Genomic DNA, 24,505 nt, shown 5'->3' with positions numbered 1-24,505 from the left:
AAGTCAAAGTCAAAGTGAGTATTAAACAATGCGAGGACGTTAATACGAATACTTAAAAAACATAAAATAAATGTTAGAAATAATACGGAAATAATATTTATTTTACGGAAAATAAGACAAGTTTAGTAGAAGAAATAAATAAATAAAATACTACGAATGCTAGAAATTAAAATAAATATGAACAACAACAAAAATACGTACGTAAAGAAAGGTAAAAACAAACAAAAAATGTCGAACACAATGCAATGGTCACAACCTCCCTCACTCTCTCAAACTGCTCTCTAAAACCATATCTCTCTCTACATTCTCTGTAATCCAAACACCACCGAACACAATGTCTCGTCGCGGCGGCGGTCGAGGATTCGTCCCTCGCCAGGACGAAGGAGGACGACAACAGAGAGAACGAGAATGTTACGATTCTCGATCGCCGCACTTTCTCGGTGAAGGATTTCCTTCTAGGTTTCGCATTTCTTGACACACTCTATCTCTCTCTAAAAACTTACTCTCACCTCCGACTCTCTCTTTGTCTAAAAATACGTACGAAAGAAAAGGTGTTGAGCAATTTGGAATGCAAGTCCATAATGCAATTGTCACAACCTCCCTCACTCTCTCAAACTGCTCTCTAAAACCATCTCTCTCTCCATTCTCTGTAATCCAAACACCACCGAACACAAACACAAAATCGCGGTGACTATCCGACGGCCCCTCGCGGCGGCTCCACCGGCGAGGCCGACGTCTGAGCCAGAGCGGCTCTCGCTGCTGGTGGCGCAGCTGCCGCTTCAGATCTTGCGGCCGGTGCCGGAGCAGGAGAGGCTCGAGCGGCCGGAGCAGGCGCGGGACTTGATCCCTGAGCCGGAGCGCCGCGACCGCGACTGCGACCACGCACGGCGCCGGAGCCGCGGCGAGGGGCCGTCGGAGCCGGCTGGTCCTGGCGAGGGACGAATCCTCGACCGCCGCCACGACGAGACATTGTGTTCGGTGGTGGTGATGAGATCGACACCGCTTCCGTTGTCGACTAGGATTCGAGAGACTTCGCATCCGGAGATATCTAAGGTTATCACGAGGCCATCGTCTGGTCAATCCAGTTCGTCTGTATCTCTCTTACTGAATGAGATGATGTCTTCTGGGTAGTTTGTCTGGGTCGCTCGTTTAGCCGAGTCGTTTCCTCTGGTGTGTCTTGATCGAGTTCACCGATTCTTGATGGAGCCTTGATCTGCCCATGATTACCTCGACTTGGGTGGATGAGGGGTATGACCGCGCCCTTTGTGAACTGCCTCCGTAACCGCGTTGCGAGATCAGGTCATGACGTAATTCAGGGCGAACGTGTTCGCTACGTGAGGCACGGAGCCTGAGGGTGTGTTGGATAAAGAAAACAAAGTGGATATTTCTGGGAGACGTACCAGATTCAGTTGAAGTATGCTAGTTGGCTGCCCTCCAAGCTGGAAGCTCAACAAAGCCAGCCTCTATTCCGATAGAGATCTGTACAATTGCTAAGGGGCAGCGTTACACAAAAAGATTGAACGAGATGCAAGTTCGTAATATGCTCAAAGCAACTTGCCAACGCCCCCATGAGAGGGAAAATAGCATAACCAACATAGCCAATGCTAGTCGCAAGATCGAAAGAAAAGGTGTTGAGAAATATGGAATGCAAGTCCATAATGCAATGGCCACAACCTCCCTCACTCTCTCAAATTGCTCTCTAAAACCATCTCTCTCTCTACATTCTCTGTAATCCAAACACCACCGAACACAATGTCTCGTCGCGGCGGCGGTCGAGGATTCGTCCCTCGCCAGGACGAAGGAGGACGACAACAGAGAGAACGAGAATGTTACGATTCTCGATCGCCGCGCTTTCTCGGTGAAGGATTTCCTTCTAGGTTTCGCATTTCTTGACACACTCTATCTCTCTCTAAAAACTTACTCTCACCTCCGACTCTCTCTTTGTCTTATTTTTATTTTTATTTTTGGCGCTATAAACACAAAATCGCGGTGACTATCCGACGGCCCCTCGCGGCAGCTCTACCGGCGAGGCCGACGTCTGAGCCTGAGCGGCTCTCGCTGCTGGTGGTGCAGTTGTCGCATCAGATCTTGCGGCCGGTGCCGGAGCAGGAGAGGCTCGAGCGGCCGGAGCAGGCGCGGGACTTGATCCCTGAGCCGGAGCGCCGCGACCGCGACCGCAACCACGCATGGCGCCGGAGCCGCCGCGAGGGGCCATCGGAGCCGGCTGGTCCTGGCGAGGGACGATAAGTGAAATTTGTGTTGAATCAATAATTGAGAAAATTCTTTCGTAGTGTTGAAAGATTGAAATTTTTCAATAATGATTTATGGACCAACGAAAGGGGAAAATAATAATTTTGTGACATTCATTGAGGAATGTACAAAATAGTTTATTTCCTTATAAGCAATTGCCAATATTTTCCGGTGTTTGTCAAGCATGTCATGGCTTTTCAAACAGTTTGAAGTTTTAAGAAAAAACACAAATAAATTCCAACTACAAGACACATACAAAGAACTTAATATGAACCTTAGTCAACTATTCTCAATCCTAAGAAGAAGAAGAATTTGAGACTACAGATTCACTACATGGACAACACATCACTAAATGTTCTTATGATCAAACTAGTATAAGTTCGAATTAAAAAAATGGAACATAAGTAAATTCAACAATTCAGTTTCACTTCTTATCAAGGTATTCAGCTCTGCAAAAAAGCCGCAGATCGACGCGTTTAGTAAGATCAGCCAAACGAGAGTTAATATGCTTGAATACATGCTCAGTAACGTAAACATTACGGTGAAGTTCAAGAAAGATCTTCTTCATCTCATCTTGGACATGGTCTAATTTGGCTATGAATTCTTGCATAATTGCATCCACCAAAGCTGATTTGGAAGCTGAAGCTGATTTGGAAACCGAAGCTGATCGGGAAGCTGAAGGTGATTTGGAAGCTGAGCGCTTCCTAGAACTAGACTCTAAACACTGTACAGTTTCAGAATCACTCTTTGAAGAGATTGCAGGAGGAAACTCAGGAAATATTTTTAGCAACTTAGCATATTTAGACGGAGAAATCTCCAGGACCCTGACGTCTGCTTTATTAGCCTGCGAGAAAAAAATATTGTTAATTTTGCTAATTCTAAAATATTGTTCCAAGAGTAGCAAATGCTTACTTTGATCCAATCAGATAAGTTAGACAGCTCATGCTTCTTCTTCTCCGGGGTCCAATTAAGAGTCGCTCGCATTTGAATAAATTTAATTAACTCTCTCCTCAAGCGTGTTTTCTGACTCTGGAAAAAATCCTCGTCATATTTTTCGTTTGGGTAAACTTGGGAAAAAATAGCTTGCAAAGCCTCATAGTTCGGCGTCGGATTTATTGCTTTGTCCATCACCAAAAAATCCATAAGTATCTCTTCGTGTTCATCGGTCCATGATTTGGGCAAAGACCCCATCTATGACAAAAGAGATGAAATAATAGTTGAAATTTTTAAAAAAATTACGAGAAATGTGAGTCGGTCGGTCGACAGAAAACTTACGAATCCGGGGTAAGAGTCGGCCACATATTGTATTTCTTCCGATTTGAACCGGTTGTCCTCTAAAGGATGCCTCTTATCAATCTTACAATAAAACAAACAAATCAAATAAATAAAATGAACCAAATATACAATTCAGTAGTTTGACATTTTGACGATTTCATCCTAAACATTTTATTTGGCTATTTCATCCCTGAATTTTTATTAGTTAGAAGTTTCGTCCTTCCGTTAGTTACTATCAATGTACATCCTTCCGTCAGTTACTATATACAAAATTGAGTATGCTTCTCTAGCAAAAAGCAGTGAGGAAAAAAAATAAATGGAATCAAAAGCGACGATGGAGGTAACCTAACAAACTGAAGATACTTATTTAATGTTGTGCTTCAGGAAAAAAAAAAAAAAAAAAAAGAAACTCTTAATTTGATATTGTACTTCCATGACGAGATTGCCAGGAAAATACTTAAAAGCAGACCACTTGCAAGAGACAAGTCTATGTGGGCAGTCACTACTACAGAAATCTGATACGAGAAACCAAACGAAAGGGAATTTAAACAGTTAGAACACGATTCAAAAACAGAAAGAAAAAGCAAAAAAAAAAAAAAAAAAGTCTGAAACAGGAATTTCGTCGAACACGTGATGTAGAATCACAAATTTAAGCATGAAAAACAATTCATAAATACGAGACAATTAATAAACACAATTCCACAGAAGCAGCAAATGGGCAAGTAGTTCTCAATCTTCGGATTTTTGTAATTTGAGGGACGGAGCAATTTCGAGGTGGATGTCGAGTCTAATGCAAGTTGTTTGATTCTCCCTCCTCTACCGGAACTTCCTCGCGGAATGACCGGAGAGGCTTAAGGGAGACCAATTTTTTTTTTTAAACATTCCTATCTACTACACATACCTGTCGCCGCCGCTGGAGGGCTCGGAAAATTGCGATTGTTCTAGTAGATGGAAGGAGAATTTTGTTCCTTTTATCATGAGGTTTTGGTTTTCTCATATTAAATTTTATTCGAGAGGGTCGGTTTCTGCCCGAAAGCAAATAAGTATTAAGTTTGGGATTTCTCATATTTAATTTGATTGACATTAATTTGATTTGAGTTGAAATATAACTATACGCAACAAAAAACAGTGCCACGTGGAGGTTTTTTATACTTTTTTTATTGGTAGATTAAACTCAATTTATTGGCTAATTATTTAAAACAGTATATTTATATCTATATTATTATATATATATATAAAGGAGAATCCGTTTTTCACTGTTCACGCTGACTCATGTTACTATTATCTCTACAGTAAGAGAAAAATGCGCTTTAAAAGTTTAATAATTACATATTTTTAATCTTTAAATTACAAGCATTGTCCATACAGAGTTACATCCGCAAAAAAATCTAGACATCTCTAGATTACTGGCGTCAGCTCAGTGGAAAGGTTATCCAGAGAGTTCTGGATAGGGACGTCAGCATCAGAGAGCATGTTATTGGGAAATTTCTAGAATGAGTAGTTCCTTCTCCATTCCTCAGTCTCTATATAGCTAGACCCCCACAATAAATCTGTAATGAAACCAAGCAAAAATCAGCATTATATTGATTCACGCCCTATGTAAATCTTCAAATCAAACAGTTCATTGCCCACAAAATCAGCAAAAAAAAAAAAAATCGAGGATTGTAGAAGAGCTTGGCTATGGAGGCTTCACCAAAATCCTTGGCTACGGGGGATTCACCAAAATCAATCATAGTGCATATTCATGAATAGAAAAATTTCAAAAATTCATCCACCACCTACATGGTTGATATCCAGTAGTCATAATAAAAAAACTAATCAAGTAAACTGCTCAAATTGAATTAAATCTCGACGAACATGCCGAAAAAGTTATGGACAGACTATTCTGATCCATGCTGGGAGACAATTTCCGAAGCCTATGAAAGCATAACAATTACACTGAGAAGGAACAAAGCAGAACCTGGAGACGCCCATTTTCCCAAATTTGGACCAAACCTATATTAGTTCTTCTATCTTTCTGGTAACTAATTTTTTTTAAATAGTAAACCCATCTCTTAACTATATTTTGATACTCTAATATAGTTCAATCACAATAAAAAAAAAAAAAAATAAGGATTCACTTCTGTATGCCTCTATTTCACAAATCTCTCTAATACTTTGTACCACACTAATCCACATCAATATCACACAGACACAAATATATATTATAAATATATATATATACAAGCAAAATGGTCGCGCGTTGCTGCGACTCGATGAATAATGACGTATTCAAAATATTAGGTAAAATAACATAATAATTTTAGTTTTAGCTACAATTACATAATAACAAAATAACATATCATATCTACACAATTTTAATTTACGACGAATAAAATGATTAAGTTGTACAACTCAAAAATGCACTTTTTAATCGTACAAATTTTATGTTTTATTTTACTTTTTATGAAGAATTTTATATATACATATATAGTACTCACCATATTACCAATTCTATTTCTAAAGTTCAATTAGAGAATAAATAAAGAAAGTTGTAAAAATTTATTCATATTATTAGAATTTAATTATTTCAAGTTGAAATAAATCACAAATAATATTTTTGTAAAATTCATCCTATTTCTAACTATATATATATATATATATATATATATATATATATATATATATATATATATATATATATATAACTTCTATTATCTTCTTCATTGTTTCCATGTAATTCATTTTTTATGAACATATCGTTGAACTATGAGGTTAATTTAAATTCTGCCATGAAATATGTATTCATATACATCAAACATAATTGCAAAGATACGTCGTTGGTACAAAACATATATGAAATAATTGATTATAATTCAATAACGCCATTGTAAATATAAGAGAAATTACATTAAAGACAATGCAAAAAAAAAATCAACATTAAATACTTCGACCATATAAAATTATATAAGCTAATTTTTTTTTTATTACAATTAGTCTTTTATAAAATTTTATTTGATTTTATGATTTAAAAATAAATAAATAATTTTCAATAATTAAAATTAATAGAATAAATATCTTCCGTAAGTGTCAGAGGACCAATTCTATTGGCCCAACCCTTCCCACACATTAAGAGTATAGTAAATTTAATTTTAAACGTAGATCGTCGTTCTAAAATATCGGACGGTCAAAATCTAACCGACTATAAACAAAACAAATTTCCTCTGTCTTCTTCATTTTTCTTTTGTCATCCTCTCTCTCTCTCTCTCTCTCTCTCTCTCATCTGGTTTTTTAGGGTTACGAAAATAAAACATCTTAATTTCAGATATCCCTATCCCCTCTGTCTTTCTCTCTTTCTCTTCTCGTCAATCCGTATTCGTCTGTTTCTCTATCGTTAGTCATGCATTAATTTTTATTTTTTATTTTTTTTGTATTTGTTCTGTCTGTGACAAATTCTTAAGGCGATGAGTGATGTTAATCGAGACGGTAGGGCTACGAAGGTGAAGGCGGACGCAATTTCGGGGATCGATGCAGCACGGGGCTGATGCCGCCCCGGGATGGGGTTTCCGAGCTCATCGTATAGGTTTAAAGAGTTCCCTTAAAATGTCTGTAGCTTTGAGGATGTGAAGCAAAGATTGCAGGTTCATTTGAGCTGAGAGTTTGTAAAGAGGCATTTGATGTCATGACTCAAATGGCTAAGGTTAGTGTTTTTATTTATTTATTATTATCTTAATCAATCCGTTTTAGAAAACTCATTGCCCTAATTTAGCTTCCTGGGTCGGTTTTTATTTATTTATTTAATTTAAATTAATATTTGTAGCTTGCATTATTCAACGGAATCTTTGTCATACTCCTAATATAGCCTTTGTTTGTCCTCTGTGTGTATTTTTCTAATATCTTCTCATGAAATTCGTCTATATTGATTGTTAATAACGCTGCTATATTGTGGCTGTGAAATCGTGGTTTGTGGCGGTGTTTTTTTGCTTGTGAGAAAGTTCAAATGGATGAAGAGTGAATGTCTCGGGAAACATGTGCTTCACTTTTTGGTTCCTTCCTATTTTGCTTCTCGTGTTACTCGTCTTAATTTAATCATGAATGTGATCTTGGTGTGTTGTTGTAATACTGGTATAGTTCTAATTTCTGGACTGGAAGAAAATATCGTGAGTACTTAAATAAGTCAGTACATATTTGGCTAAGTAATCATTTAAGTAAACTAATTAAGTTGTTTTTAGATGCTAACATTTGAATTAGTGAATATATACCTGAATTAGAGTAGTTGTGATTTAGAGTACCTAAATTTTATTTTTTCCTTAACTTTTCTGTAAGTGTTGTTTTTGGAATTGGAACTCATGGCTCTTTGTATTTTAAGCCAGAAAAAAGGTAACTATGGTCCGGCTATTACCTTATGATGAAGATGATGCAAGTTTGGAAGAGCAGAAGATTTTGAAGAGCAGAGTGGTAGGCGTCATGTCTTAATTTAATTGAGTGTGTGTGTATATATAATAATATTAAAAAGCTTCTTGAAAATTCGGGCAGCTCCACCGATCAGTTCAGCAGAAGACTTCTGGAAGAGTCCAGAGAATCATCCAATTGCAGCACATCACAGCACAGTGCAACCGTTTTAATTTTTATTATTTTATAACCGTCACATATCTTCATTTTTTTTCTAATGTTAAAAAGACACTTCTGCAACTTTCCAGAAAAGAAAGGCCGTCGTCGAACAATCTAGATTTCCCTTATACTATTAAAGGGTATTTTCGTCATTTAGAGAATTGTCAGGGCATTTTTGTAATTTCAAAAAACTGTGTAACAGTTTTTTGAGTCTAGGTGAACAGGAAAACGTGGTTCTCCTTTATATATATATAATGGCACCGTTTGGCACAGCTTTGTTTTTTAAAAAAGTGCTTTTAGTTTCTGTTTTTAAAAAAAACTGTTTTTTTTAAAAACTGACAGGTGTTTGGTAAACTATTTATAAAACAGTTGTTGCTGGTAACAAAAGCTGATTTAGCGTTTGGTAAAATAAATATATTATGGGCAAAAGACTAAAATAGACATGGTCTTATAAATTAAATAATAATTATTTATATACTTATTTATATGCATATATATGAATTATAATTACAAACTAGAAAAATATGGACGAAACAAATTTATTTTATTTTTAATATAAAGTTTTATAATTATTGACAAAAATGTAAACTACAAATTTATCGTTTCTACTAAACTTGCAGCAATCTCATCTCTTAACTTGTCCATACTACTCGAAGAAGTCTGACAATCTTCATCTTGATCTTCAGTTGTGTCGTTTTCATCCCCCTCGCCATCGCCCTCTGTCTCGTCGAATATTTCAAAATCCATCTCTTGTCTTGCATGCATTCGAATATAGTTATGCAGTGCCATAGTTGCGATAACTATTTTTACTTGATTTTTGAATGGATAACTCGGCATGACATTCAGGATTCTCCATCTTTTTTTCCACACTCCAAAGCTCCGCTCGATGACGCTTCTCAGAGAAGAATGTGCACGATTGAAGATTTCTTTGCTTGTAGTAGGTTGAGTTCTTCTTGCACGAAAATGCTCCAGATGGTATGTTTGACCTTTATACGGACCAAGATATCCAGGCAAATTAGGATAACCAGCGTCAACCAGATAATACTTTCCTGTGACATATCAAGTTGAATATAATGATTTAGTTTAAACTGTATACAAGACAAAGCTATAAAAAATTAAAAAAAAATAAAAAAAGTCATACCTTCTGAAGGTTTTGGAAAGTTAATCTCAGTATCACGAAGAGCGGCAGAGAATACCCTTGAATCATGAGCGCTACCTTCCCAACCAGCATACACAAAAGTGAATTTCATATTGAAATCACATACAGCCATAACATTTTGAGTAGGAATCTTCTTTCTACCGATAAACGGTATTTGATCTGCTTGAGGTAAAGAAGCTGGAACATGAACACCATCTATAGCACCAATGCAATCCTAAAAAAAAACAAATATCTCAATTAATTTATACAGAGTATCGATGAAAATAAATAACAAAAATATGAGTATAATACCTTAAAATGTGGCATATATCTTGGATCGTTTGCTATTTCTTTGGGAGTACTCTTAAATTCTGGATCAGCAGGTTTTATGACATCGGCTCCCATGAGACATAATATATCCAACGTCTTCGAAAAATATCGACTTATCGTCTCACCAGAATGTTGAAACATCTCTTGCACTAACCGGTTTCCTAGACCATGTCCTAGAATCATTAGAGTCATTCCTAAAATCTCCAATGCAGTCATATGTCTTGAACCTTTGAAACCGTAACTTGTTTCCAAGTTATTGCACAAACTTGTGAAAACCTCTTTTTCCATTCTGAATAGTCGTTGGCACCGAATTCTGTTTCCCCTCAATATCTCTTGAAGAAAAATATGCCCCGTTTTTTTTGAATCCATACAAGGAACTTTATGTACGTATGTATCATAATAAATTTGCATCAAATGAGCAATTTTCCGTATAAGAACATTGTGTTCGTTATGTTCCTTTTTGGCAACAATGTCGAACTCATCATCTGATGTGGTATCCATTTGTTCCTGAAAACGAATATGTGATATCATAAGATTAAATAACATTCAATGTAAACATTATTTATGCTAAAAAAAATAAGTAACCAAGGAATATAAACGAGACTAACATTCTCGTATTGTTTGATTATTATAGTAAAACAAAATAAACAACAAATGCAAAACAATGAATGTTGTTCTCGTATAAGAACACTTATTCAATACAATTGATTAAAAATTCAAACGCGCGAAATATTTGGAGCTGCTCCTGGATTAGAGCCATAAAGTAGACCATACTCGTAAGTGAGCCAACAACTTTGAATATGTGGATCTTTCATCGTTGCAAACATCTCTCTCTTCTCGCGACTCTGAAATAGTTTGGTCGCAAAAAGCCACGTTGGATCTCCGATTACAATACCAGGCAGTGACACAACAACTTCCATTACTTCAGCGATACTAGTACCAGGCATCTCTTTGCGTACTACATATACGGTGTCGCTACGCTCTTCTGTTGCCTTCACAAGACGCTCGATTTGAGAAGCTAATTTAGCCGCTCCACTAACTTTGCTCCGTCCACCAGCCTTTTTAAACTTTGGAAAATTATTGATGTCTAGGGGATTTTTGTTGTTATTATTCAAACTCTTTTGAGGATTCGGCTGACATACAGGATCCTCCGATTCATCACTTCTTTCTTCTAAGTTGTCAGCACTAGGAAATGCCTCACTACCACCGTAATGACGAGGGTTAGTTGTAGAAGAAAATGCATACGCTCCAGTTGCAACTATATCTTTGAACATCGTATCCAGTTTATCTTCGAAATCGGGAGAAATGCCTTCTTTGCGAAATTTTCCGAATTTTTTATTCTCCTACAAAAAAGTGGTATCTTAGTTATAATATAAATTTTAAGTTTGTAAGTTGATTTGATTTTCGATACAAACCTTTATTTTACTACGCCACCACTCTTCGCTTGCGTCAACAGTATTATTGTTATCATTCCATCCAAGGCCAGTTTCTTTTCCGATCAATTGCTTCCAGAGCTTCCATTCACCTTTCAGTAACTCCAGCTTATTTTTCAATTGAGCTTTATCGTATCCCCTTTGTGTTTTCTCGGAAATATTTTTCACCATATTCTCCCATCCTACTTTTGTGAAGCTTGTTCCCGGTCGATTTCCAGCTTCAATCTCCGCAATACATACGTCGCATAAGATTTCAACGGCATCATTATCCCATACTGCCTTTGTTCGGGATCGTGTATCTTGATTTTCAGTCATCTACAAGTATACATTTAATTCAAATAAATTTTTACTATAATAATTAAATAAAATTTAAAAAATAAATTATTTCTATTATATAACATATGAAATAGTAAATAGTAAAACTTAACAAATGTATTATTTCTTTCAATTGCTGAATTCTTTTACTTCTTTTAAAAAATGTATTATTTTAATTCTTTCAATAGTAAAAATGTAAAATATACACACTAGTTTACTCTTTACTTAACTCACTCTGTTTAAAAAAAAAAAAAAAAAATACTTAACCCACCGCTTAACTCACTCGGTGGTGAGACAAAAAAAAATACTTAACTCACTCGGTGGTGAGACTAACTTTGGTTAAGTGTTTTCTTCCTCAACATTCTAACTCGCGACATCTTTTTTTAGAGAGAGAGAGAGCGGCAGAACGCAGGGGAAACGAGGCTGTGAGCGAGCGATCACGCAGAACGGCGGGGAAACGAGGCTATGAGCTGATTTTTTCTTCAAATCCTTTGTGCTCGAGGTCAATTTTCAAATCGTTGAGCTGATTTATAAGTGGGGGGTTTTTGATTTCTAGGTTTTCTGGTTTAGGGGTTTTCTACGTTTTTGATTTTAGGGGTTTGGGGGTTTTGATATTTTCTGGTTTGATTTCAAATCCGGGATTATTTTGTTTGGGTTTTGATCTGGTTTTTTGTTTGTTTCGCCATTAGGAGCTTGTCTTCGTCTCCGAGCAGCTTGTTCCCAGCTTGGTCTGGACTTTGGTGTAGTTCTCGGGGTCGTTGGCCAGAGCTCGTTGATCTTCTGCTCCAAGATGAACCGCTCCTTCAGAGACGCCGCGACTTGACTCTTGTAGTCCGTTGCGAAGGAACACATCCAACCGGTGGTGCAACCGTGACCGCTATTCTTCAGGTTCCCATTGAATACAATACAAACATTTGTATGTGCTATAATTTTTTTACCTTAAAAATTATTCATATATTTAGTTTACCTTCAAAATTGACATGATTTATGCATCCATACCGAAATTTATTCTTTTAGTATCTTAAACATTCCAGAGAAATAGTCAAGGTATCTAATATTAGTGAAATAGTCAGAATGTAACTCTGTACTCGAGAATGTGTCTTCTCCAACTAGGTTTGTTTTTTTTATTTCTTCATTGTTTTGCACTTTAGGTTTACTGTCTACTTAGATCATTTGGGAACAGAAACGAAAAAAAGAAGACTAACCTGGAATATGTTCTTTTCAGTTTCTTCCCCAGCGTACTGTTCAGAGGTTGATTGAGAGATCCGCTTCAAATGCGTCGGTGCTTGCAGGTTTTCATTTTTTAATACGGAATTGTACGTGTAATTTCTGATTGCTTTTGATAATCGGCTCATTTATTTATTCACTTAAGCTGTATATGATTCATGATAATCTGTTGAGAAATTTTAGGAGATATTTTTGGTTTGAACGCGAGTCTGAAGAAGAAGTTAGAGGGTTATTAGGAAATAATTTCGGAATTTCAAAAATAAATGAGGACATTATTGTAATTGTAGTTCAGGATATATAATCGCTTTTACCAAAAGCTAAGAGTTGTAGCTTTCATAACTTACGTTCAAAATGCAAAATCGTTTTTGGAGTTTTTAGGAAAAACTGTTTTACCAAACATCACTTTGGCAGTTTGGTTTTTTGTAAAAACAAAAACAGGCTTTAAAAAACTGAACCAAACGGGCCCAATATATATATATATATATATATATATATATATGTGTGTGTGTCAGATGACAATTCAGTGTATACAGATTAAAAAAAAAATTAGAGTACAAAGTTTATATTTGTTTCTTTGATGTTTGTTATCATTTTCTCCTCATTCTCATTTCACATATGAGTCTTGGTTATTTTATTCTCTCATTCTCGGTAGTTTATCAATCAGCAAAGAAAACCAACAATTATCAGAAACTCCAGAATCTGGTACGTCGGCTTTCCGGCGTCGGAGGACGAGTGCGTTAGGGCTTCCTCCAGAAGACGCCGGTTTCGGAACCCGTACTGGATTCTCATCTCCACCGCCGATACCGACTCTTCCATCTCCGGCGACGGACCGCCGAACTACACCGCCAGAAGTCGAGTTCCCACTTTGTTTTCTTTATCCAACACACCCTCAGGCTCCGTGCCTCACGTAGCGAACACGTTCGCCCTGAATTACGTCAACTACAACAATCGCTCCGTGCTTCGGCGGTCCGTCGCCGGAGATGGAAGAGTCGGTATCGGCGGTGGAGATGAGAATCCAGTACGGGTTCCGAAACCGGCGTCTTCTGGAGGAAGCCCTAACGCACTCGTCCTCCGACGCCGGAAAGCCGACGTACCAGATTCTGGAGTTTCTGGGCGACACGGTGCTTCAAGTCGGCGTGAGCACTCAGCTGATCGTGGACTATCCCGGAGTGGAGCCAGGACAGCTGTCCACTCTCAGGGCCGCCATTATCAGCACCGAGAGTCTCGCCAGAGTCGCCGTCAGGCACGACCTTTATCGATTCCTCCGCCGTACCGCTCCGGCGCTCGATTCCTCCGCTATGAGACATTTCATCCAATTTTTAACTCAAGTTATTAACATATTTTTTTACCCTAGCTGATTCGTTCGGCTCATCCTTGATCATTGGACAATTGGACGTCGAAGGCAAAGGAAACTGAAGAATGGGCTCGTCATATATATACTTAGCCCCAACCATCTCAGAAGTCATCTGAAAGACCTCGTTATGTTTGTGTTTTTTCTGTGAGAAAAAATATAAAAACACAAACATAGCGAGGTCTTCCGGATGACTTCTGAAAAACATAGCACAGCTCTGGTGGCAGCTCCACAGTCACATTAGTCGACTCTGCAAAGACAATCCAAAATCACATTTACAGATAAATGCATACGGAAAGGCAAGACTCTATCCAGTATTTTTAAATATTTGACTTTTCATGTCCATGCAGAATAGCACGTACAAGTGCCTCCATAAAAACGATGTTTACAATTTTGTTCAATTGCAAGATAACATCAACAAAAGCAATGAGGAGTATCGGTCCAGGTATTTCAACGAGAGAAGAGGAAGACAAACCTTTCTCCTGAACGTCTCTGCAGCGGAGATAATTCTTCACTTGGAAAAGTTTCCGCGCACTAAATAGTGGTTCATTGTTAAACTGCAGCTTGATTCCGTGCCTGGGGATTACAAATGAGGTGAACACTATTAGACTTGGTTCGTATATATATATATAACAAGATCGTGCCTGTATAGACAAGGAAAATATCAAAAGACTACGTACTCCTCTTCAAAGTAGTTCTTGTAGGTACGGACTTTGCCATTCCTAGTTTTTAAAGGCGAATTTGCACTCAAACCATTCAACATGCCAGTAGTGCAATAGCAATATCCATTATGCGGGGTATAGACCACTGAATTCCTCAGCATGCAAGAACATACCATACCATTTTTGGTATGTATCCAACAAGAGCTACCCGCTGCAAAATGACAATTGATGTGACCGTTCAGAAATTCTCCACTTGAAAATAGTGCAGATTTGACAGAGTCCCAGTCAATAATCATCGGTCTTCTATCAGTGGTGGTAGCTGGAAGAATAAGATAATCCAACTCAACATTTTCTGGTAGATTAAGCTGGTTGAGAACTTCTGTCAAATTATTCTTGACCATTAGGAGGATGACTTGGAACCTTCTTGACCATAAAACCTGTCACCACCAATTACATAAAAGTAAACCAATTAATTTCCCATGCACAACAAATAAAGCTCAAGCAACACCGTATAAGAGATCTTACTTGTTTTCGGTTAAGACTCATTGACCCAATGTATCTTATAGACACTTGGATACTGCCTCTCCCAGCGCTCAAATCAAATTTGCTACTTGTTATGTCACTTTCAAACTGAGTTCTTGTGGCCAGTACAAGATCGTGTACTGAAGCCCCGTAAGTGAAATCTTGCTTCAGCTCAATCAAATAACAATGATACAACATGTCAGCATCAGTGGGACGATAAGAGCCAACGATTTCTGTAGGGACATAACGAGGCTGCTCATCTTCGTATGGCTGGCTCGCTGCACAGTCATGAACGAGTAATGCGTAATTAATAAAAAATTAATGTGTAATGCAAAGAAGAAAAAAAAAAGTTAAGCTAAAATCGGTGATGGGATTGGAAGATTACAAAGCTCTTTTGCCTTCTCTTCTTCCTCGAGCACCATATCAGGGACGAGCTTGTCGGTCAAAGCACCAATCTGATGAAGTTGCTTGCATCCTTCAAGGCATGCAATCTGCTTGAGAATTTTTGCTTTTCCAGTGGCGGACACAGATTGGATAGGACAGCTCATCGGCATGTATAAAGTGCCAGTGGTCTTGTCCCACTTTGGAGTAGGTTTGAAATACCTATTCAACACAAATAATGCAAATTACACTAAGAGTCGTACAAGGATGGAATACTGAATAAAATAAAATAAAACTTACCCATCAGAAGGGAGCCTTGAACAGTAAAAGTAAACCAAGACCACTTTAGGGACCAAAAAAACGGCTATGAACGGCGATGGCTTGCGGAGCTGATGAGCGTAGCTCCGAAGAAGCATTATCGCAATTAGAGTCTTTCCAGAACCAGTCTCCAAGTACACTATCGTGTTCTTCTTCAATCCTTGTTCCAGTGCTTCCAATTGGTAACTACACACACAACAGTCCAAAACTGAGGCATTAGAAACTTGAATCAAGCGTCACAGAGAGTTAAAATCTCTTTTCTTTCTCATCAACTTTCTAGGCAACCAAATAATTTAAGGAAAAAATTCAAAATAGATCAATGTACAAAATATAATTCTTTTGTTTCCTCTAAAACTCACTTTCGTGCCATTGGAAGAGGATCCGGACATACTTCCACGTTAGTATCGATTTCCATGTTCACTGACCCCATGGGAATTCTCTCTGAAATCGAAAATCGTAACCAGTATTCTCTCTGAAATCAAATGCACCAAACAGAGAAGCACACACCCACACGGTCACACCCACACGGTCACACCCACTCCCTCATTCACTCTAGAAGAAAAAACCCTAATTTTTCTCAGAGGCAAAGAGACTGTAAGAGACCAAGGGATCTATTAATTTAGCTTACTGCCCTTAAAAAAGTGAGTTTTTACTCCGTACAAGTTTCATATTTAACTGAGTACCCTCTATACCTCTCTCAATATACCCTTTTCTTTTTTTATTTTTATTTTTTTTATTATTATTTTTAAACAAAACAGCAAATGAACGCATATTGAAAAGAAAAAAAAAACAGCGTACGTGCTTGGTACAGGGTTCTGGCTTGAAATCATTGAGTCAAGCTTCATTCGGGCGGTAGACATTCCGGTGGCGAAGTCGAGTTCCGACGATGACGACGATATTGACGGTGCAAAAACTCAACCCCTAAACAAATTAGGGCTTTGTGTTTAGGTAGTTTCATGAATGAAATTTTTATATTTCGAGTTTGATACTTCTTTTTGTTGTGTTAGACTGAAAACTTTGTTAGTTTTGAACCAGAAAAATATGTATCCAACTCAATGAAACTTTGATTGGAAAATATTTTCGAATGTTGAAGATGATCGTCGAACTCTACTGATACTGGTAATTTCCAGTAGATCAGTAGAGCAGTAGAGTTCCGGAGGTAGAGGTATCCAACTCAATGAAACTTTGATTGGAAAATATTTTCGAATGTTGAAGATGATCGTCGAACTCTACTGATACTGGTAATTTCCAGTAGATCAGTAGAGCAGTAGAGTTCCGGAGGTAGAGCAGTAGATCAGTAGAGCAGTAGAGTTCCAGAGGTAGAGCAGTAGATCAGTAGAGCAGTAGAGTTCCAGAGGTAGATCAGTAGAGCAGTAGAGTTTGATTTAAGCATGAGTCTGTACACTGCAGGAGAACTTCCATTCCAGTCCAATGATTTCGTTGACAAATTAGATAACGTAGGCGAGACCGGGAATTCAAGGTAGTCGTCAAGTTTGCGTCGAAGCCCGACCTCCATCACCTGCGCCAGTTTCTTCAAGGAAGACAGCACGATATGCCGCAAGAAACCATACAAGTGTTGGATGTTGTCCTCCGGCAAGCTCCAGCAATGAAGTAAGGGTGAATGTCTGTTTAGAGTGTTTAAATACTATCAGTGATTGTTGTAGTTATATATGTTTTTGTTTTCTTATACATATGTTTTTTTGACGCAGGTATACTGTTGTTGGGAGGTCTTTTTTCAACCCGACCCTTGAATAAATTACATATAAAAAAGTATATTTATTCAAAATAGGCAGTCAATAATATTATATAATAAATTAAACGTTGACTAAATTTAAATAAGAGGAAGAACCTCGAGCTCGTCGTCGTCATCCTTGAGCTTGTTGGCCTCGAGCTCGTCGGTCTTGAGCTGGTCAGCTTGGCGTTTTGAAGTAGATCTGTCAGTTAAGTAATTATACATGAATGTCAATAAATGCCAATAAAATAAATCTCAGAGTTGTTGGAGTTCTTGATTATGTTGATTTCTCGAAACTACTTTAAAATAGAAACTGACAGTTGAGATCTATTGAGAATTTATTGACAATAAAATATATCCTTTTAAACTATCAATAAAATACATCCTTGTAAATATATAGACAATATATTGAGAATTTATAATATTTGAGATTTTATTGACAAATATGTCAATAAATTGACATTCATGTCAATATATTGATAAATATGTCATTAAATTGTCATTCATGTCAATAAATTGACATATATGTCAATAAATTGACATTCATGTCAAAATATTGACAAATATGTCATTAAATTGTTATTGACATTCATGTTAATATATTGACATTCATGTCAATATATTGACATTCATGTCAATATATTGACAAATATGTCATTAAATTGTCATTCATGTCAATATATTGATAAATATGTCATTAAATTGCCATTCATGTCAATAAATTGACATCCATGTCAATAAATTGACATCCATGTCAATAAATTGACATTCATGTCTATATATTGACAAATATGTCATTAAATTGTTATTGACATTCATGTCAGTATATTGACATTCATGTTAATATATTGACATTCATGTCAATATATTGACATTCATGTTAATATATTGACATGAATGTCAATATAATAAATTGACATTCATGCCAATATAATATATTGACAATCATGTCAATATATTGACAAATATGTCATTAAATTGTCATTCATATCAATATATTGATAAATATGTCATTAAATTGACATCCATGTCAATAAATTGACATTCATGTCAATATATTGACATTCATATTAATATATTGACAAATATGTCATTAAATTGACATGTATGTCAATATATTGACATGCATGTCAATATATTGACATTCATGTCAATATAATAAATTGACATTCATGTCAATAATTCAACAATTTAGATTGCTTGGGCAGATTTTTATGCAAACACCACCAATTATAAAATTGAAATGTAAATCAAAATATAAATGTATAATCCTCGGAGAAGTCCTACCACAAGCAGCTCTCGGTGGCGGAGATCACCAACATTTTGATTTTTCCTTCAAAAAGTTTGAGAGCTTGGGCAGAATTCTTTTTCAAACACACCAAATTATAAAATCAAATTGTTGGTGATCTCCGCCACCGAGAGCTACTCGTGGTAGGCCTTCTCCGAGGATATGACCGGAGCATAGGATTATACATTTAAATTTTGATTTATATTTCAATTTTATAATTGGTGGTGTTTGCATAAAAATCTGCCAAAGCAATCTAACTTGTTTGAAATTTAAATATAGTTAACCAGTTTAAATACTTTCTATTAATGATACATTTATATATAAATGATTATATTTGTATTTATATTTCAATTTTATAATTTGGTGTGTTTGAAAAAGAATTCTGCCCAAGCTCTCAAACTTTTTGAAGGAAAAATCAAAATGTTGGTGACCTCCGCCACCGAGAGCTGCTCGTGGTAGGACTTCTCCGAGGATTATACGTTTATATTTAAATGTCCATGATCACGCACGCAGGTTTAAGCCTTGCTGCTTCATTGCATATCACTTTCCCAGCTTCCCCTTCAACTATCCTCACCACTGTCTTTACCTATTATTTATTTATTTTTATATAAGACATCACTTATTAATTATTTTAAAATTCGCACAAACAACCACAAAATAGTAATAATACTAATATTTTTTTTTAAATTAACAGACTAAACCAGAAAACAAACCATGGCTATTTCGAAGGCGTCAACAGCAAGCTTCTCCATCAGTTGCTGAGTCGCCTCGTAGACGAGATCGTTCCTCACACCTAAAAAAAATAATTATAATAACATAAAATTAATAATCACATTTGGCAGCACGATCTCGTCGCCTCCGGAGCTTCTTCGTCGCCTCCGGAGCTCTTTCACGGGTCCTTGGTTAGTTGGGGGCGACATGAACGACGTCGCCTCCAACTCTGAGATTAGAGGAGGCAGGGACAGAGGTCCCGGCCAGTTATCTGCTTTCAGAGAGATGATTTCGGATTGCGACATCCATGACTTAGGTTTCGAGGGAGACCCCTTCACCTGGCGCAGAGGAGGTATAGAGGAGCGCCTGGATAGATGCCTTGCGAGTCGCGAGTGGAGCGATCTCTTCCCTTCGGCCGCAGTTCGTCACTTGAGATTCCGGAGATCGGATCATAGACCTCTTCTTCTGCTTACAGCGGGTTTCGGAGATCGCCGGCGGCGCAGGAGGCCGAGGCGTTTCTTCTTTGAGGAGTCTTGGATAGGTGAGCCTGAGTGTGACGAGCGGATCCGTAGAGCTTGGGAGACGGGCTAGAGTGGTGATCAAAGTCCGAGCTTAGCTGACGCGATCTGTCAATGCAGACAGAGCCTCTCTCGCTGGGGCGGAGAGAGGAACAGAGAGACCAGAGACAGGATTGAGAAGCAGAAGAAGATCGTTGAGCTTGCAGGACTATCGGGTCCGGATTTCTGTATGGAGTCCTTCAGACGGGAGGAGAGACAACTTGACGCCTTAGTCCAGAAGGAGGAGCAGTACTGGAGACAGAGGAGCAGAGTGTCCTGGATGCGGTGCGGGGATAAGAACACGAAGCTTTTTCACCGCAAGGCTTCTGCTAGGAGGAAGAGGAACGCTATCAGAGGATTGGAGGACGACCACGGGGATTGGCACAGTGGAGACACTGAGATAGAGAGGATCGTCTCCGGTTACTTCGGTGACATTTTCTCTTCAGCGAGGCCTTCTTCGCAGAGAATCGAGTTAGTTTCTGCGGGCGTACAGCCTAGGATCTCAGAGGCTTTGAACACCGAGTTGGAGCGCCCTTTTGAGCCAGGGGAGGTGAAAAATGCGCTTTTCTCGATGGATGCGATCAAGGCACCGGGAAGTGACGGCTTTCCCGCGATTTTTTACCAGAGATATTGGGACGTAGTAGGCAAATCGGTCTTGAAGACCTGCCTTGGGATCCTTAACGACGGGGACGAGGTGGCCACCATTAATGATACTGTGGTCACCCTTATCCCCAAAGTTGAGGACCCGAAACAGGTCAGCGATTTCAGACCGATTAGCCTGTGCAATGTGATCTATAAGATAGTGGCCAAGTGCTTGGTCAACCGTCTTAAGACTACTATGCACGACGCTATTTCTGAGTCCCAGAGCGCTTTCGTTGGTGGTAGACTGATCTTCGACAATGTCATGGTTGGTTTCGAGGCTCTCCACACGATGAAGCGGAAACGCTTCGGTAATGGTAAGTGTGCGTCTCTCAAGCTTGACATGGCGAAGGCTTTCGACAGAGTTGAGTGGGCCTACCTGGAGTCGATGATGCTGAGACTGGGATACAGCACGCGGTGGGTGCACCTTATCATGAGATGCGTTACCTCAGTCAGATTTGCTTTCAACATCAACGGCTCAATCCGAGGCAGTGTGACTCCTTTCAGAGGCCTCCGCCAGGGGGACCCTCACTCTTCTTTCCTTTTCCTCTTCTGCTCTGAGGGTCTCTCGAGCCTCTTTCGAGCGAGTGAGGAATCTGGAGCGATCTCATCAGGAGTCCGGTTCCGGGACCTTCATGTGTCACACCTTCTCTTTGCGGATGATAGCTTGGTTTTTTGCCGAGCGACACCTGACGAGTGCGAGAGGGTTACTGACATTTTACGGACTTATTCTGAGGCCTCGGGCCAGATGGTGAACTTTCTAAAGTCCGATGTCTGTTTCGGTACGGAGGTTAGCGATGAGGAGGGGGAGGTTCTGGCTCAGATCCTAGGTGTCAGGAAGACGGACTGCCATAAGCGATACCTGGGTCTTCCCGCTTTCACTGGTCGGAGGAAGGCGGAGCTTTTTGGATTTGTGAGAGACCGCGTTTGGGCTAAGATTAAGAGTTGGAATGGCCTCTCCCTCTCGCAGGCTGGCAGAGAAGTCCTCATTAAATCTGTCCTTCAGGCGATCCCCAGTTACGTGGCCTCGTGCCACAAGATCCCGCTGCGTTTGATCAGAGACATCCACTCGGCGATCGCCAGATTCTGGTGGGGGGGGGGGGGGTGGAACGGCGACGAAGAAGATCCACTGGTGCAAGTGGGAGGACCTCACGCGACACAAGTCAGTGGGCGGGATGGGCTTCAGAGATCTGGAGAAGTCCAACCAGGCCCTTTTGGCTAAGAGTGTCTGGAGGCTTATCAGGAGACCGGATAGTCTGGTAGGACGAGTCTATAGACAGAGCTACTTCCCCGACGGTGATATTATGACGGCTCTCCCTGGCTCGTGTAGCTCTTCCATATGGCGCAGTCTTCTTTGGGGACGTGAGATCATTCAGTCCGGTTCGAGATGGCGGATCGGGGATGGGGAGTCTATGTTGGTCATGGGCGACAGTTGGGTTCCGAGGGACAGACCGGCCACCTGGATTGACCCCCCTTGGATTCCCTCCGATATGCGGGTAGCTGAGCTTATGAGACCCGACGGTAGCTGGGACGTTGATCTTATCACAGCGATGTTCGGTGAGGAGGATGCTGCGGCGATCCTGAGCATTCCGTGTGGGGGTGAGGATACTCCTGATGTGCGTCGCTGGCATTTCACTGAGAACGGAGAGTACTCCGTCAAGAGTGGCTACCGCGTCGCGATGGAGAGTGCCAGTACTCCGGTCGCCAGCTCTTCAGATCCGACGGTGATGGAGAAGTGGTGGACGAAGTTCTGGCAGCTGAGAGTTCCTCCTAAGGTGAAACTCTTCTGTTGGCGAGTCTGTTTAGGCCAAATCCCGGCCAGAGCAGTCCTAGCCAAGAAGATGATCACCTCTGATGATAGCTGCCCTGTCTGTCAGGAGGCGAGATAGACTGTTTTCCACGCGTTTTGGGGTTGCAGGTGGAGCAGGAGAGTCTGGAAAGAGGTGGGCTTCGGCCACATTCTTCCGCCTTTCAGAGACGGCGATGCTTTCGACGCTATCCTCAGAGCGACGGAGACCCTCGAGGTTCATTTCCATGCGCTTTTCATTACCATTATTTGGGAACTTTGGAACCACAGGAACAATGTCTTGGCCGGGAGATCAGCTTGGAGCCAGCCACAGCTAGTCCAGTGGACGGTGAGCTTCCTCGAGGAGTACAGAGCGGCTACGGTTGGGGAGACTCCATCGAGCACTAGGATGACTACGACCCCCAGATGGACCCCCCCAGGGACGGGACCCTCTCGATTAACGTCGACGCGGCACTCGCTCGCGACCGTGGAGGCTTCGGTGTCGATTGTATAGTTCGAGACCACACCGGAGAGGTGATCGCCTCGCAGACGCTATTCCTGGCTAGGGGGTTCTCCCCCCAGCTTGCGGAAGCGTATGCTGTCCTCCAGGGCATAGAACTAGTTCGCAGCGTCGGTGGCAGGAGAGCGGAGATCCAGTCTGACTGCTTGGGGGTGGTGAGGATGATCGATGAGGGCGTGACGCTTGTGACAGAGCTTGGGACGATCTTGCACCGCATCTTCAGAGAGGTGAGGGAGCTTGAGGTTTTTCGCATTATGCATATTTCTCGTCTTTGTAATGTTGCTGCGCATAATCTAGCGCGATATGCGATTAACCATCACTCGTCCTCGACCTGGCTGGGTTTAGTCCCGCCTTGTTCGGAAGAGGCCATTCGGGCCGATGATCGCGAGTTGAGGTCCCGCACGGCCTCCTAGGGCCCTGTTTGTTCGAGTTTATTTTGTTTCTTTACCGTTGGTTTCGGTTTCATTCTTATCCTTGTAACCACGGTTTTCCTCCGCCATACGTGAGGGTTTTTATGATATTTCGTGGCACCGATCACGTTTCCTCAAAAAAAAAAAAAAAAAAAAATTAAACGACTCACAATGATAGAATTTTGTTTTTTTGTGTGTTTAAGTTAAGACGTGTCATATTTATTTATTTTTTTTTAAAAGACTCCCTTTTCTTGATACATGGCTACTTTTGCTGTCGGCAAACTTTAGCTGAAGATTACATTCTCTCACACCACGTCTTAGAAAAGATAAATAATATTTATTAAATATTGCTCCATTTGATTTTAATTGTTGCATGGATTTCAATTTTTAATTGTTGCATGTAAAAGTGTATGGAAAATTTGACTTTCTATACGTTTTTTTGGTTATACTACCAAATTACAAAAGAGAAATTTTATGTCAACCTAAAAAGTCTAGAAATATTTTTATTAGACCTCGTATATTCAAAATATATCAAATTAGATTTTTGACTATTTTTTTTACAGTTTGAAATGATTCAAGAAAGTGTAAGACGGTTTAAGATGAAATTTAACAAAATATTGCGATGAAATTCAATTACTTTTTAAGATGGGTTTAGGATGCTTTAAGACAGTTTAAAATGGTTAAAAGTACAACACTAAAAGTACTATCCTTCATTACTATATTATTAAAATCAATAAAATAGTAAAATAAAGTTGATTTGGTAGTGAAATTGATAATCAACTAAAGCTAAAGTAATATAAAATTCTTTATTTTTTCCGTGTAACATAATAACACACCAAATTTGGCCAGATATGTACACACACTAAAATATAGTGTTGTATTTGCAGTGTGATTGTAGAAGATTTTGCACTATATTTGATGATATACCGTTTGGTAGGAGTTCGCTTGAATCAATTCCGTGTCAACATATGACTAAAATATAGTGCTCCATTAAAATCTTTAAGTTTAAACATACTTAATTAGTTACAAATCTCTCTTTGTCTTTCATGTTTAGGCATCGCCGCATATTT

At 39.2% G+C, this 24,505-nt stretch overlaps 4 protein-coding genes and 1 long non-coding RNA gene across 5 annotated transcripts; 1 reads left to right on the top strand and 4 right to left on the bottom strand.

Annotated features, from left to right (window-relative positions):
- Nucleotides 1–2,339: 2,339 nt before the first annotated feature.
- Nucleotides 2,340–4,594, bottom strand: LOC149388622 (uncharacterized). Its single transcript, XM_089623955.1, has 4 exons — nt 4,427–4,594; nt 3,526–3,606; nt 3,163–3,441; nt 2,340–3,094 (listed from the first exon to the last, which is right to left on the bottom strand). Exons 1-4 carry the CDS (start codon nt 4,589–4,591, stop codon nt 2,675–2,677), a joined length of 945 nt encoding a protein of 314 aa, XP_089480081.1. The 5' UTR covers nt 4,592–4,594; the 3' UTR covers nt 2,340–2,674.
- A 2,174-nt stretch (nt 4,595–6,768) lies between these two features.
- On the top strand, nt 6,769–8,344 carry LOC149388621 (uncharacterized). The gene is made up of 2 exons (XR_016300579.1): nt 6,769–7,204; nt 7,874–8,344. It is a non-coding gene; the product is annotated as an uncharacterized LOC149388621 (long non-coding RNA).
- A 359-nt stretch (nt 8,345–8,703) lies between these two features.
- Nucleotides 8,704–10,857, bottom strand: LOC149388620 (uncharacterized). Its single transcript, XM_089622479.1, has 5 exons — nt 10,306–10,857; nt 10,022–10,090; nt 9,566–9,679; nt 9,257–9,488; nt 8,704–9,164 (listed from the first exon to the last, which is right to left on the bottom strand). Exons 1-5 carry the CDS (start codon nt 10,855–10,857, stop codon nt 8,704–8,706), a joined length of 1,428 nt encoding a protein of 475 aa, XP_089478605.1.
- A 2,826-nt stretch (nt 10,858–13,683) lies between these two features.
- LOC149388619 (endoribonuclease Dicer homolog 2-like) lies at nt 13,684–14,897 on the bottom strand. Its single transcript, XM_089624069.1, has 4 exons — nt 14,590–14,897; nt 14,385–14,485; nt 14,116–14,159; nt 13,684–14,033 (listed from the first exon to the last, which is right to left on the bottom strand). The coding sequence occupies exons 1-4, from the start codon at nt 14,865–14,867 to the stop codon at nt 13,878–13,880; spliced, it is 579 nt and encodes a 192-aa protein (XP_089480195.1). The 5' UTR covers nt 14,868–14,897; the 3' UTR covers nt 13,684–13,877.
- LOC149388618 (endoribonuclease Dicer homolog 2-like) lies at nt 14,878–16,371 on the bottom strand. The gene is made up of 6 exons (XM_089622478.1): nt 16,152–16,371; nt 15,775–15,978; nt 15,479–15,696; nt 15,097–15,371; nt 14,992–15,008; nt 14,878–14,890 (listed from the first exon to the last, which is right to left on the bottom strand). The coding sequence occupies exons 1-6, from the start codon at nt 16,220–16,222 to the stop codon at nt 14,878–14,880; spliced, it is 798 nt and encodes a 265-aa protein (XP_089478604.1). The 5' UTR covers nt 16,223–16,371.
- Nucleotides 16,372–24,505: the final 8,134 nt, after the last annotated feature.

The sequence above is a fragment of the Urtica dioica genome, chromosome 8 (assembly GCF_054948205.1).
Source record: "Urtica dioica subsp. dioica isolate 48M chromosome 8, U.dioica_male_clone48M_v1_H2, whole genome shotgun sequence".
Classification (NCBI taxonomy): domain Eukaryota; kingdom Viridiplantae; phylum Streptophyta; class Magnoliopsida; order Rosales; family Urticaceae; genus Urtica; species Urtica dioica.
Note: the sequence above shows the minus strand (reverse complement) of the source record. Positions and strands in the feature narration are given on the sequence as shown.